At 30.2% G+C, this 17,037-nt stretch overlaps 1 protein-coding gene across 1 annotated transcript; it reads left to right on the top strand.

Annotated features, from left to right (window-relative positions):
• The first annotated feature begins 14,303 nt into the window (after positions 1-14,303).
• Positions 14,304-15,859, top strand: LOC105627776 (zinc finger protein 830). The gene is made up of 4 exons (XM_012209056.1): positions 14,304-14,407; positions 14,796-15,285; positions 15,481-15,650; positions 15,718-15,859. Exons 1-4 carry the CDS (start codon positions 14,304-14,306, stop codon positions 15,857-15,859), a joined length of 906 nt encoding a protein of 301 aa, XP_012064446.1.
• The last annotated feature ends 1,178 nt before the right edge of the window (positions 15,860-17,037 follow it).

The following is a 17,037-nucleotide window of genomic DNA, read 5'->3' as shown; positions in this document are numbered from 1 at the left end:
AGAATAAATTTATTCTGCTCTATCGCTAACAGCTTTCTTCTTCTGAAACAATGTTTTCTTAGACCGTTCAATATTATTCTTAGACCGTTAATTTCTAGTTGATTACTATTTCGAAAAAGATTTCAAAATACCGATCGTAAAAACTTACGTACAATCGATGATTACAATTAACAGGAATATAAATCCTCGCAAAAATAAATCCTTCTATGGAATAACAAAGACAAAATTTATAATTAAAAGTTTTGAAAATACGTAAATTTTAAAACTATTATGACATGTCATATTATTTTATCATGCAACAATATTTATTACGGTTTCGCGGGAAACATTACTGTAGCAAACAGCTGCAACGAAAGTATTCGACTAAGCATCGCGCAGTCTGAAGACTTTACACAGAAATATTCAAGCTGAAAGTAATAAACTTTTTCCCAGACACGAGATCGTACTGTAAAGTACGACGAGCATAACTATAGACGAACCGAGCTGTCGAAACACCTACACACCGTCCATCTATACATATAATGTGTACATAGGTAAATATCTAAACTCCTGTAAAACACGGAGAACACATCTCTGTTCTGGGAAGAGCACACATACGCTCTCGCCCCACTTCTCATTCATTGCTCTCATTATCAGGCACGTCATCTCCTCTTTCGTCCTTCATTGCCGCGTCTTCTATCATAAGCGAGAACGTATCTGTACATATATATATATATATGTATACGAAGGTACAGTATATAAGAACAAAGGAACGATTCATAGAACGCTAACGGTGGTCTCCACGATGTTTTCTGATATTTCAGACATCAATCGAATTTGAATTTAATTTATTTAAAGTCGCTACAATTCATTTCGCAAAAAGATATTTATATTTTGCCATTTAAATTTTATCATGCAAAGAGTGCGCACTTTTATATAGCAATATTATAATTTTTTCAATGTTTAAATTCTAAAAATTTTGCAGGTAGCGCGCGCGCGCGCGCGTGTGTGTGTGTGTGTGTGTGTGTGTGTGTGTGTGTGTGTGTGTGTGTGCGTATTGTTTTTCTTCAAATATGACAACTCAAAAGAATAAGTTTCGCGGAAAAGAGAAAAAACTATATTTCAACTCGACAAAAAATTATTAACTAATCAAATAATATTTACTAATCAGAATATTCTTAACGTCATTTCTAATTTTTATTATTTTAGTTTTACAACTTTTCATAAAAATCTTTCATAAAAAAAACTTTTTTTTTATTATTTATGATGATTTTTTATGAAGTTAAATTAATTCACTTGTGATTATTGATAGGATAATGTTTACTTAATTCATTCATGGTAATAACTCGTTCTTTTGATTTATATCACTTTAGAAATAGGGCAGCAATATATCGACCTTTTAATTTCAAATAACATGTATAAAAACTAAATCTTTCGTTAAATCTGATTTCGTATCTATTCTAAAACAAATAATAATTTTATTAATGAAACTAATTAATTAATAGCATAATGATTCATATAAATGCTTTATAAAAATGCAAATTAAATTTCAGGTTCAATAATACATGACTTTTTATAATACTTTTAAATTTTAATACAGATGTGTGTACAGAAATTAAATATATAATATCTGCTCTAAAACAACATACAATATCCAATTAGTCAATAAAGGGTGAAAGATCACGTGCAGTCGTATATTATACGTGAATGCTTGCACAGTGCAGTATGTACAAGTAAATATATAAAGCCTGCAGGTTGTCGGGCTAAGCGAGCTACCGAGCCATAAACCATCACACGACTCCCTATGTTTCTATCTCTTGGCGTCTTCTTGAGTTCTACAAAAACGCATGCACCGCAGAAATTGAAAACCATGGTCGCTACGACCTTGCAGCGCGTCTCGTCTTACAAATTAGAAGCGCGCCGCAGTGCAACGTTTGACCAAGTAACTGAACATACATACAAAAAGAAAATTTTTTAAAAACGTCTCGCCGACCGTAATAAAAGTAAGAACAATATATTGCTCCCCTACACTGAGAGAAATGTTTCGGTATGTACGATCATTTATTTTGTTGAGACCAACAAAAACTTTCTTTTTAAAAATTATATTGCTCTAATCAAAATTTGTTATTCTAACATTTCTCTCAGAATATTTCAAAAGTGACAATACAAAAAAACTTGATTTTTTTAGTTATTATTATCCTGAACAAAATAATCATTACCCTATCAATCAAAAAAATAAATTAAGTAAAAAATCGTCTCAAAAAGATTTTAAAAGTTGTGAAACGTAAATAACAAAAATTAATAAACATTTGATTATGTTAAGAATATATTCTTTGTACCTATACTATATGATTAGTTAATAATTTTCTATCAAGTTAAAAAATGGTTTTTTCCCTTTTCTGAGAAACTTAATTTTTTGAGTTATATTTTTCTCATTTTTGAAGTAAGAAAGTAATATAATTTCAGTTATGTTTGCACGCAAGAATATTTTCACACAGATAAATGTAACAATATGATTTTACAGAATATAAATTTTATACTTGAAAATCCTCAAAGATAAATGTAATGCTATGAAAGTTTCCCCACGCTTTTCTTTGCTCTCTAACGAAAGTCTTTTAATAAAAAAAAAAAAAAGAAAAAATATCTGCGACTTGTCGAAGTTACGTGGTTGCTTCGACAATGAATGTGTCTATTTTAGCGTTAACGCTGTTTACGCCCGAATGCTCTTCTGGATACATCCGTCGTTGGCCTACATACGCAGAAGTTCATAGCTGAAAAGAATCAATACATTACCTTTACCTCGTTTTCTCACAGCACGTGCTACGTACAATCGTTATTTCTCTATACGGCATGCATGTTCTTTCGAGTGCAATCGCGTCGCGCAAAAGACGCAGAAATTTGTAAACTCGAATGCGATACGATCCATACACTTGTAGGGAGACACAGCGAAATACGGCAAGAGGTTTCCTCCCCTTCCCAGCTGGGGACCAGAGCCCCACGAAATATCGATTTTTCGCACAAGACGCTTTTAACGCGTTGCTGCACCACGCTTACAAAACACGTGGTATCCAGGGATTAACCTCAGAATCGCACAACTTCACGCGACGTTATAAACGACACGCTACTCAAAGAATCTGGACGCTTTAGTCATGTACATCTTTCTTAGATGTACATCTTGCGCATAATGGAGAAACATTAAAAATATAAGAATATTAGAAATATAAGAAATATTAAAATTTCAATCTATCAAAAACCATCAGATATAACTTACTTCTGATAGATTAAAGTTTTAATATTTATTCCTATTTCTACAATATAATATCCTCCATTGTGCGCAAAGCTTTAGAGCCGCGACACAGACTTTTGTATAATGCATAGTGCATAAGAGAATTAATCAATCAAAGTTCTTTTTTTCCGTAAAGTAAAAGAAAAGGAAGGATTCAGATAGGTTGACTCTTTTATACGTTATGCTTTATGCAAAGATCTGTGTCGCAGCCCTAAAGTCACAGTAATCATAAACGTAATGTAGGTTTTCAACCAATCGCATTGCTCGATTCGGTCAACCATAACCGTAATAATCAAAACAAAAAAATCTTACTGTTATGGAAAGTGTGTGCGACTTTAGCTTTAACGAAAACAATTAACAATCTATATATATATCATAGGAGCAATAATAAGCCCCTTGAGTAAATAACATTTTGTTATTTTTAATTCTATCTATGTCAAAATGTAAATCAATTTATTTCTGTGATTGGTTTCAAAATAAAAACTAAATAAATAATCTATATTAACGTATGTACTTAAATAATAAACTTAAATAATAAATTTGAATCAAATTATGTAATTGAATCAAAATATGTAAATCAATACATTTCTTTGAATATAATTGTTTAACTTCATTATTTTAATCAAATTAATAACATATTAGGTAAGAGCAGTGATAAACTATAGAAAGGATAAAAAATAATTCAAATTGGATATAATTTGTGTGAATTTAACGATATACGTAAACAGCAACTCAGCGAAATACATCAAAATATCAAGTACAATAATTACCGTTATTTCTTTCATCTTACTAATTGGTTTAACGATAAGAAAATTATTGCAGAATACTACGTTAGATTTGGCAAAGACGAATCCTGAAGTTATTAAAAGCGGTCTCTCGTTTTCAATGCGGCTGGAGGCTCCACGAAGTCTCAAATTTCGCTTCCGATTTCTCTGAGAGATCTTAACTTAAAGAAACCCATCTCATTCTAGAACAATCAATTCTCCTTTCCTCTCCTTTCCTCGATAATTAAACATTGAATCAACGTTAAATATATTCCAGCGATTTTCATGGCCCCGCAATCGCCGTCGTTCACGCGACTTAAGCGAAAAGTTAAATTTAAACTGACAGGTTTAAATTCCATTTAAACTTTACACGTGAAACATCCTTTTAAACAAATACCCATACATCGTTGACTAAGCAATTCTAATTAAATGGCTAAAGTGAATTATGTTTGAACATTAAGCTCGAAATTCTGCAAAAATAGGATGGCCTCTTTTCGAGGAGAATCACTCGAACAAAACAACGCCAGCGGTGCTTTAGAAAGTTTGCAAGAAATGAAATGGTAAATCTAATAAGTTTCGCTGCCTTCGCCGTATATAACTTGCAAAATGCATCAATTTAATTTCCGATAAGAATAAGCGAATAAACACATTTTGTGCTTTCAATGCGCCGACAGCAAAAAGTTTCATTAAAATGTTAAGACTATATAAAATCGTGTACTCGGATGACATACATCGAATGAAGAGGATATATAATGGAGAGGATTTGGATACCAATTATCAACTTCTTCTCTAAGACCAAACATGAAAAAATGAAAATCTTTATTTAAAGTAATAGAAAATTTTTTCATTTTTTAGGTTTCCGTCTTATGCACTGAAAAATGAGTCTGGATAGTAATTACCAAATGTTGAATGAAATAACTCCAATCAAATGTTCAATTACTAAACGATAATTATTACTAAATAGTTGGTTTATTATTGTGTTTACTGTGTATTAGTGATTAGTGAGATACTAAATATTTATAAAAGATAATTTTTTTGCATGGAAAAAACGATTTTACTAAAAATTTAAATAGACTGAAAATAATTTTGTTGCATCATCAAAATAATTATATATAAAACTCAAACACAATGAGCTATAAAAAATTTTGACATTCTAATAGTAACCAGTTTTAATATAATTTTTATCGATGGTTCAACAAAATTATTCTCAAATCTAGCTAAATTTTTAAATACTTCAACAAAATTGTTCTTTTCTGTGGTTACATTAATCGAACATTTGAAATTATTTCGAGGGTAGCTATTACCAAATTCTTTTTTTCAATAATAGGAAAAAAATTACATGATCGCTATCCAATACTTACGTAATGAGATACTGTAATGTATAATGTCCATAGAAAAAAATTTTACTGAATTATCTATAAAAATTTAGCTAGATGGAGATCTGAAAATAATTTGTTGATTTTATTTAAATCCATTAAAATAATTATACGTATAAATAATACGTAGGAATTTCTAGCATGATAAATTGTACTGCAAAAAGTTTTAACACTCTAACAATCCTATATAATTATTTTGATAGTCCAACAAAATTATTTTCAGATCTGTATATTGTCTAACTAAATTTTTAGATACTTTAGCAAAACATCCTTTCTATATCGGAATTAATGTTATCTCACGATTAGTCATGCATAATAAACAGAGTGTTTTATTACACATTACACGACAAGAGCAGTGACGAGAACAAAATCTAAAATCTCTCGTGATTATGGAGCAAGGTTGACATTCTAAAGAGCACCCGCTAAAATATGCCGTCAACTGAGAATGCGATGAGAATTTCGAGAACAGAATACGTCTGATGGTGACCGAGCCCATGGCCGTGAGAGTTACACGTCGGTATTATCGCGGGCAAAGGAGCCTCGCTTAGAGCCGAAATTATTGCGTTTTCTTGGCTTCTGTTCAAACAACGAACGACAGCTTATATGCTGCGACGACGATGACGCGATTATTGCAACACGCCACCAGCCAACTGGCCCACATCACAGAGAATAGTGATCTCGTCGAGAAAACGAATTCCCGATATCGAACTTCCGTTATCATCCCTACGATTATACACAAAAATTGAACAGCTCGAAAATAATGCGATTAACTTTTTGTACAGCTTGCATGATCTCGTAAATAAAAAGTTAAGTTTGCATGGAAAGAACAATTTTGCTTAGGTATTTAAAAATTTAAATAAATACATCTGAAAATAATTTTGTTAGATCGTCAAAATAATTACGTAGATAAACTCAAGCACGATGAATAATGCTGCAAAAGATTTTGACATTTTAACAACCAGCTTGAGTATATTACATAGATAATTACTTTGACGATCCAATAAAATTATTTTCAAATTATATCAAGCTAAATATTTAAATTCTTCAGCAAAATCGTTCTTTCAGTATGAGATGGATTATATTGAAAAAAAAATTACTCATACATATTTCCTTGAATAGGATTAAGTAAACATTTACAGTAAATAAACATTTACTCAATGAAAAAGTGATAATCAAATTAATAATTAATCATCAATTATAAATCAGTAAATAAATATTTACTAAATGTAAACATATTACTAAATGTATTTCGAATAAATATATGTTTACATTTACTAAATATTTACTTAGAACCATTCAAATAGATATTCATTAAAATTTAATATTTTTTATACTTAATCCTGCAATTGTTAATAAATAGTTTTTACTTTTTTCTCATAAAATTCTTTCAATAAAAAGAAGATAATATAAGATAAACAAAATAGATTTATAATCTAAATATTTGCGATACGATCAAAATCGCCAATAAAGCTAATATTCATAAAGCCTGTGAAATCTTGAAGATGAAAATTAAGTTAAATGTACGATCAATAAGCTTTATTTAATTTGTAATGCATTTGCACTTATCAAATTATTCTCACTCTCGTCCTCACAAAATAATAAAAAGTTTATAAGATTAAAAATACAAAATAAAACTCAGAATTAATTTTTGCGTCATACTTTAATCCTTACACGATAAGTCGTTTATATGTCCCAGGTTAATTTTTATCACTTTAATAAACATACAAAAATTATTAAGTGATTTTTACATTTATTTCAACATCTTCGGAAAATATTTACAAGGTTAGAGTATTTAAAATAACTATTATACAAATGTTATAATTAATTACTTGATGCTTTTAATAAAAAAAAAGAAATGTGTGAGTAAAAAAGTAAATCACTAGATGAAATGTTCCGCAGATTACATTCATTTGATTTCATATGATACAATTTATTTGATTTCATATGATTTCATCCAATCACAATTTTATTTTTCTTCATTACATATGAAGTCATTTGATAAAATAAACAATTTTATCTGATATTACACAATGATTTTTTGTGATTACATGTACTATAATTGAATTATATTATGGGGATTTCATAATGATTTCGAAAATATTGTCCCATGATTACATTAAAGGGTTACTTACAGGACACGAATGACCCAATCGTGTGTACTAAAAATTAAACTATTTATTATATATTATAAATTATATATATATATATATATATATATATATATATATATATATATATCATAAACTATATATTATATTATATATATATTATATATTACACATATTATAAATTATTATAGATTATTAAATATACATTTCTCTGCAAGAATTTATAAAAATTTCCAACATATTCCTTCATTCGAATTACCCAAAATGCAGTAATCAATTCTGGTTGCCACGTGACGCGTAGTTAATGATTTAATTTTGCACAACTTCCGCTAATTCTGGAAACACTGTTTATATTTTATCATGATACATGCGATCGAATCGAAAAATATGAGACGGCGCTTCATCTTCAATGATATTTTCCTACATTGTTGGAATTTATGCGAATGTGTAAGACTAACGAAAGAAGTAGGATTACAAAATCACGAACGATCTATCCTCTTTAAAAGCTCTCATTCCACTCCGAAAAAGGGTCGCAAGTTCGTTACATGTGGCCAATGCCCCGTGCGAGTTTCGTGCGGTTATCAGGACCGATCAAGCGAAGAGCACATTCGTTAAATACGTCATTTTCCATACGTCAATCGCGCAAATTCAAGGTCGCGAAGAACGACGCGCAGCGCCTGCACGATAATCGACTACCTGAACACCTGACCAACCCCGTAACACGCGCATAATCATGCTACTCCTCTCTTTCGCTCGTAAATTGTAGGGTAATGCGATTCGATATCGAAGCAACGAGATTACAACAGGAGGAAATAGCAGAGAAGGGGATGCATGCGATTTGTCAGTCCGAATGACAGTTGACCGAGTGACCCGCAACCTGCAACCGCCCCTCCCACGCGACGCCAACAATTTTCCTCTAAATCAACGAATCGGACAATTGATGTATATGTACGAGCTTACCACCTTGTTTACGCACTGGCATCCTTGTCACGTAGAAGTCCTCGCAGGGGATGGTGAGACGAGTGATGAGAACACACAGTGATTCCAGGCGCGAGCTGTCAGTGCTCCGGAACGGTCCAATACGGAGCGACGAGAGCGAGAGACACAGAGACGGACGAAAAGAGATAGAGAGAGAGAGAGAGAGAGAGAGAGAAACAGAGACGGAAACAACGATAGAAGATGGCACGAACGACAACGAGGCACTACTGCCTGCCGCGATCTGTCACTTCCTTCGCCCGGGATACCGCTTGGAAGGATCTACGAAATACGACCGCTCGAAGATCCGTGAAACACGACGAACACCGCGCGCACTGTTTGTTGTCGCGATTAACCCGTACAGTCAGCCGTTTCGCGCACGGCGCGTTCTGGGAACGCGCGCACCCGTACGTAACGTCACGCCAGCGACGAGAATCCGCGGCGCGACGGACCACGATACGAAAACGTGCGAAAACCGCGTAACGACGATATAAACACACACAGGCGGCCGCCGCCACCACTGGGCCACGGGCAATATGGCGTCCGCCTGGTCTAGCAGCCGGAAAACTGACTGGCAGGAGTGAAACGCCCGGTCCGGATTGGTCCGCCGGCCGCCACGTGACGTCACCCGCTCGTAAGCTCGCGCCGCTCGCTCCCGCGCGCACCCCACTGCGCCGCACAAACTACCCTCTCGGCTCTCGTGCACCTGCCGACGCGACGCGACGTGATGCGGCGACGTTCCAACGACGTTCGATTCTTCCCGGTTCTCCTCTATCCGATAATCATTCTTGTCGTCCCCGCGACTTTTTCCATACTTCAATCACGCTCCCACGCACCCCATCCGAGGGAGCGTTACGATAATTAGTCACTCGGAATTGTTCATGTTGTCTGGTACGTTTAAATAATACGCGCGTGAAGTCGCGCGCACGTCTACGATGTGTTCTAAATGTGGAAACTGTTGGCGATGAGAGATAATTCAGCATAAAAATTATTATCAATGTTATTCTTGATATATAAAAAATTAAAAATCGAAGCGTAATTTGCGGAGCGTTGGAAATTGTAAAAATTTACACAAAAATAATAATTAGGCACCAAGAATATCCCCTTTAATACGATTTTATTCGTTTCTTTAGAGAAAAAAATTAATATAAAAATTTATACTACGATTGCAATTATAAGCCAAGCGAATTAAAGAAGATACAAGATATGAATGTTCGAATGCATCTAGATTTGAATATATTTGTACCGTAGATACGAGAGACATAAAAATACATTCATATTTGTATACGATATCGAGAAATTATTTCCAACAACTTCAAATCTCGCTTTCATTATATAATATTGTACAACTTGTAATATGAATCTAAATATACATTAAATGTCGCTAAGCGACGCTTGTTCGATATTCCAACATACTTTTGTTTCACAACCAAGGCTAAAACATGCAAAATCCATCATTTAAAGTATTCATTTATATTTAAAATTTATATTTGAAATTGTCTTAAGATATCTAATCACTGTTAAAAATCCTTTACATGTAAATGAAGCTCGTGGTCATGAAATCATAAATTGAAATTAAAAATAATGAATGATTTAACTGTAAATCAAGTTATAGTATAGTTACTTAAATGTAATGAACGTATTCATAAAATTTCATAAAATGTACATTAAATTCTATAAAATTTTATGAAAAGTACATTAAATTTCATAAAATTTCATAAAAAATACGTTAAATTTCATGTACATGTACATAAACATATTTTTCAGTTATAAATACATTAAATTAAATATAATGTCATAGAACTAAATTCAAATTGTGCAACTTAAAAGTATATTAAATTTCATGAAATTTTTAACAGTGTATATTAAAAGTTAACGAAATTTAAAAACATTTCTAACAGAGAGAGTGTGTAAACCAATCATAAAGCTATATCAGTATTTTAAAGTCAGGTTCCAAATGTTAAATGTAAAATTAACTCTTTACATTTAATTTACTCTTTATCTTTTTCTAATTCTAAAAATTAGAAAAAGATAAACTGTAAGTTAAAATGAAATTAAAATTAATCTACATTAATAGAAATAAGCATAAAAAGTATTATTATTTAAGACTTGAAATATAAACCGACTATGAATGTCGATTATAAATGCTATAATTCGTTCTTATTTTACGACCTAAGGAAGATGCTAAAACTAATTCCGACCTGTAATTGGCTTACAATATTCCTATAAAACTAAAATTGATTAAAATGAATTTAAAAAGTTTTATTTCAATATTCGCGAATGCGACTATTGAAAACTATTACTTCTGAAAATCTGAATCCATTTCGATGCCCAATATCTCTTTTTGTTCATTTATAGGAGAATGAATATTTCAATGCATTTCATTCGAAAAATAAGTTCAATTTTTAAAAGTGGGTACTGCTTAATTCAAAATTTTAGAAAACGCAATTTTTTAATCTAATTGAATCGAATCTAAAAAAAAAGTTTTTCCATTTAAAATTTGGATGAATTAAAAATTTCGATCCATTTTAATCAATTCTCGTTTCCTGATTGTAAAATTTAAAACGGTGTTGAAAATAAAAACTGATTATAAATACCAACCTAAAACTCGCGGACTATTGTAAATTTTTAATCATTTGAGATCGATGGGTAGATTAAACAGCGATAATTTATGTAACTTTTCTTATGCAATGTATACGTAAGCTTTCAATTATGGCCAATCCGAATTGAATCATTCCTAAAAGCCTGAAAGCTATTGTATCAAAAAATGCAGTTTATTCATTATCTTGTTTCAAATATACGTGTATAGCGATTCAAATGTTCGCAACTGTGTGTATAAAAGCAAACATCATAGACTAGAATTTCAATTTGCATTTAGAGTTGGCATGAGAGACCTCTCTGAGAATAGACATGAACTATGGATTCATAATTTTCGCATTTATATTTAAAATATAAGGAATATATATATAGAACCTCTTCATTCTATCCCTCCTATTCTGAATCTCTCTCTATTATGAAATAACTGCTATCTCTGAAAACTGGAATTCTCCTTTTACGTTATCTCATCTTACCTACTACAAATTCTACGCACGTGTCATTACAATATCCAGTAAGCGAAATGTTAGCAGTATGTCAGCAGTTTATCTTTTGATTCAAATAGAATATTGACGTCAACCACGACCACATTAAACTCGTATTTTGATAACTACGGAATTGATGAAATATAATGAAATGTAATGAAATATATTTAAATAGTTACGAAATGACAAATTCTGTTCAGTTTCCGTAATCAATCTATGTCATCATATTTTGTTATATTTCTACTTATAAATAAATTTGCAGCACATCACAAAATCTATTTTCGATAAATTGGATTATTTGGAATAAAGATAGAATTGAGAAATATTTAATGAAAAATTTAAATAACGTATTTCTGAATTATTAGTTAATGATTTATTTCTGAATTATTAATGGATTATTAGTTAATGACTATTAATAATGAGATAGAATAAATTTTATTAATTGTGATATTTAAATTGTGAATTTAACAATACGAAATAAAGGTAATAGCTGTAACGGTCAAAGCTAGATCTTTAATGTTTAAATAATTCAGTCTGAATTATACTTGCATATACTATATCATATTTGTAATCATTCAAATTGCGCCGAATTAGTTTTCCGGACTTATAAACGCAATTAAACTACTATAATAAATAATATCACGAATTAAATTGATAAGCAATTTTAATAATTTGATGTTCAATCAAGCATCTTGTTAAAAAAATGTTAATATGTTGAAAAACTATAAATAAATTTATTGCGAAAAATATTTCGACCGGGAGTCGTTAAATTGTGACATTTGAATCAATAGTGCAATGCGCTATCAAAATAATTTTTGAAAAAGAATAAACATAAAAATGATGTTAATTGCAAATAACGTGGTCGCAAGAGTCCATCTTTTACATATTATAAATTTGTAGAGAAAGAGAGAACAAAAATTCAGCTCTGTTATAAAATTTAGCTCTACAACGTATTTTCAAGATAATTATATTTTTAAGAAATAAATTAAAAAGAATTTCGTGTAAACAAATATTATTTCTCTGATACGAGGATACCCATGATGGAGTACTCATAAGTGTATATCTATATAAGAAAATAATTATGCAAAATGCACACTGCACGTAAGATGCAGGTCATAATAATTCATATATTAGTAGTTAGCGCATTCCTATATGAAATTATTCATCGAATGAACATTCATTGAATCGACATTCATTTGATACGATGATTTCGACGTCGATTTGTTGCATAATTAGTGGTCATTTCTCGTTATTGCTGCAAATAATGATTTATGTTACAATATACAATATATAATACATGTATGTATAATATATGTGTACAAATATATGTATATACATATATGTATGTGCTATATATGTATATAGCTAAGCATAGCCAAGGAAGAGCAGAGGAGGTCGTGCCCCTCCAAATTTTAAAAAAGAACAAAAATAATTACAAAAAATTTACAAACTATGCTTAATGAGTATTTACAAGAAATTGATTTTACAAAAGAACAAAGAATTGAACAGAAAAATTTTCTTAGAATCCAAGACGACTAGTATTGTAAATTGAAGTTTGTGTTAAATTTAAGTTTTTTCGGTTCAAAGAATCAGTTTACAATTTTAAGAGAAAAATAAAACAAATTAGTAAATTAAATATATAAGATTTTGTGATTTATCTTTAGTGTAGTTGATTAAAAATAATATATGAAACATACACTCAAATCCAAGTTCACTTAATTACTACGTCTTTTTCCCCTCAGGTTAAAAGTTTCAAGTCTTAATTCCAATTTGTCTCAGCCCTTTAAACAAAATTCTTTACACCCATGAATATGCACTACAATATACACAAAGTATATATTACAATAAATTTATAGACATCTATAAATTGACACAATAATTACAACATAGAAATCTATAAATTAACTTCACGAAAATTTGTCAAGAATTTTATTACATTTTATTTATTAATATATTCTTATTAATAATTTTTAAAACTGTCCATTAAATTACTTTCTTATTTATTCGTATACTAAGCTGGCGAACAAAAATTTGTTTAAATTCTTTATATACTTTTTCAGAGAATTTTTATACAAATTTTTCAGAATTTCGTAAATTTTCTTCAATTTTATAACTTAAAAAATTTCTCATTGTCAGATTTATTTATAAAAATTGAATTTTTCAGGACACAAAAATACTAAGAAAATCTATTTTTTTAAATTCTTATAAATATATTTTATATACTCATGTGAATTCTGAAATATTTCAAGATTTTTCGTTTTATATTTTTCGGAAAAAAACTTATACAATCTAAAGAAATTTAAAATATTTTTCAAAAATTCTTTATAAATTTATAAAATATAAAAATTCTTAAAATTGTTATGAAATATGTTATGAATATTATGTTGTAAATTTTTTTTCATCAGAGTCGTGTCATTATCAGTCAATCGTGTATACCAAGATATTGTTTTATTCTTGTTTAACATTAGATGGACAACAAGGATAAAATGACATCTGAGTACATTCAGACAACACATTTCCGAATACATTCTTTTGACACTCAGTCTCTTCGCTTTCTCTTTTTTCAGTACCAAATATATCTCATCTTAAGTGTGAAAAGTGTAACAGGTCGAACAGATATGACCAATGATTGATATGAAACATGAGCATGATCTGGCGCGATCAAAACATAACCTACAAATCATTCGTTGTATTTCGTCGTACGTGATGATATAATCGAGTGAAAATTGGTGAAAATGTCCTTAAAAAGAAAACTGACGCAGGACGATCTGCGTAAAGCGATGAATGAACACAAGAAGAAATTCGGAATCGTTAAAAAGATCGACTCACCGTTGGCAAAATATCCTTTTTGTAATATTCTATAATGCTATTTGAGGTTAACATGCGTTTCGTACATTTTATCTTCATCATATTAATACGTTATGTTAAAGAATTAATTAAAATTGCATTGTCAGTGGCTTTTATTGTATAATATTTTTATTAAGCTTAATTTTATATATTATCGAATGTTCAGAACTTTATTGTAAATACTGCATTACAGCATTTTGAGAGGAATATGATATGATCATGTTATAATTGAATTGATTTCATTATTCAATGAAATATATTGATATATGTATTTTACTGTTATTATATACGTATATTATATTGTTATAAATTGTATTATTTGTTAGTATGATGTTATTTTTAAGATTATTCTTGAAGATATCCTTAACACTAATAAACACATATTCAGATTCAGGACAACTTATGTGCATTTTATGTAAATCAGTGGTACGGAATGAAACAATTTGGCCTGTTCACTTAAATTCCAAGATACACAAAGATAATGTTGCGTTAGCAAAAAAGACTAAACTAGAAACAGAAAGTACTGTAAAAACACCTAATGTTCAAACATTCAAAAGGCCTCCATCTCCATCTCAAAATACTTCCCCAAATAAAAAGATAAAAGGAATATTGAAAAATTCTAGCCAGCCAGTGATACAGGCCAAGTCAAATTTACCAGCAGATTTTTTTGATGATAATTCAAAGAAAGGTAACAATGCATCTGTTCTAACGCAAAAGTTAAAGAGCAAAGAGAAAGATTCCACAGTTAATACTACGGATGTACAACATGCTGAAGAGGAAGAAAAAGAGAAAGAAAAAGAAAAAGTAAAGGATACGAATCAAGCTGTTCTTCCAGAAGGATTTTTTGATGATCCAGTGATGGATGCTAAGGTAAGGTTGCCTTAAAAATAAAACTCACTCACTAAATTTATATTAGTTTAGAAAAAAAAATATATATATATATATAAATTTTATATAAATATTGTATAACGAAATATTGTATTAAACAAAAAAAATAAAAAGGGATATTAAAATATAATTTAGAAAATTTATATCAAGTATTATATCAAATATTATTGTTTTTAGGTTCGTAACGTTGAATACAAAGACCCCATTGAAGAAGAATGGGAGAAATTTCAAAAAGAAATTAAGGAAGAAACTGCGCAATCTGCACAAATTATAGCTGACGATCAGGAGGAAGCAACAACAGAAAGACAATTAGATGAAATTGAGGAACAAATTAGGCATTGGTCTAGGTAAGTATATATGAAGTATATGAAGTAAGGAAAAAAGATATTAATTATAAATTAATTTTCATAAAAGGGTAATGGATCTCGCAAAATGTATGGAACAAGTGCAGGGTACCGATAGAAAACAAGAAAATATCGATGATGATGTATCAAGTGGTGATGAAGCCGAGTTCGACGAGTTTCTCGATTGGCGAGCAAAGAATTCGTATAAATAAAAGATTTTATATATCTAACAATTTTGTAAATATTACTCTTTTTAATATTTGTATAAACTAATAAGTTTTTTCTTAATTAGTTTACATTTAATGCATCCCTTTCTTTGTTTATTGTAAATTTTGCTATAATATATAAACAATAAATATAGTCATATTTCTATATTTCAAAGAAACACTGGTGCGTTATATAAAGTCGATTCAAAGAATATTTAAATTAAAATATTGTTTTTTTCATTTTATTTGAAAAAAAACAAGTTAAACTATTTTATCATAGTATTATCCTTTTAATTAAACTTTATAGCTAGAATTTTTATTTTTTACATCTTATATGTTCTAAATCCTGTTATCTTTGTCAAGTAACTACAATTAAGGAAAAAAATTAAATCTTTGTAACTTATACAGTGTATTAAGATTTTATTAAAATGAATTTGAAGAATCAGAATATAATTGAATTTTAGATACAATGGTATAGATTCATTGATCGTCGTAAGCTATATAATACGAAAAGTATGATATAAAGATTACAAGGTACGCTAAGCCGCTATAATAAAGTTAGTACAGGTAATTACGACGTAGATCACGTAATTTGACGATATTCATTTTCATTTTTGCACATACCAGACTTTACAAAATACTGAAAATCGGAGAAAGAGGGACTCGCGTATACTTTACCCGCACCCAATCTCATACCGTGTATCTTCTAAATATGTTACCAATGCTATCGCGCTTGACGCGCTTTCAAATTATCTCTGGTATCAATTTTTCGATGATACCTACAATGCAAGTGAAAGTTCCTTGGGATTCTGGTTACTCTAAAAACCGTCACTACGTAGACATCCTTAGAAACTATGATGTAATTATATAACATTGTAACATAGAATTTATTCATAGATTTACTCGTCACATAAACCAGAATTCACGCTCATCTAAGTGATCTACACGTCATCGATGCAATTATATATATATATATATATATATTTGCTTTTTGCTATTTTGGACGCGTATTATTGAAAATTGATATCCTATGATTAGATCACAATGTGTCGTGAGTACCGTTGACGATTTGCTACTCGAGCAACGGTAAGAGAGACAGACAGAAATAATTCTATCTCTCTCGTGGATAATAAATGCAAGCATAAAGTTTAAAGCTCTATATATATATATATATATATATATAT

This window comes from Atta cephalotes (genome assembly GCF_000143395.1).
Source record: "Atta cephalotes unplaced genomic scaffold scaffold00010, whole genome shotgun sequence".
NCBI classification, from domain to species: domain Eukaryota; kingdom Metazoa; phylum Arthropoda; class Insecta; order Hymenoptera; family Formicidae; genus Atta; species Atta cephalotes.
The sequence above is the reverse complement of the archived record's forward strand: the minus strand, read 5'-3'. Positions and strand labels throughout refer to the sequence as shown.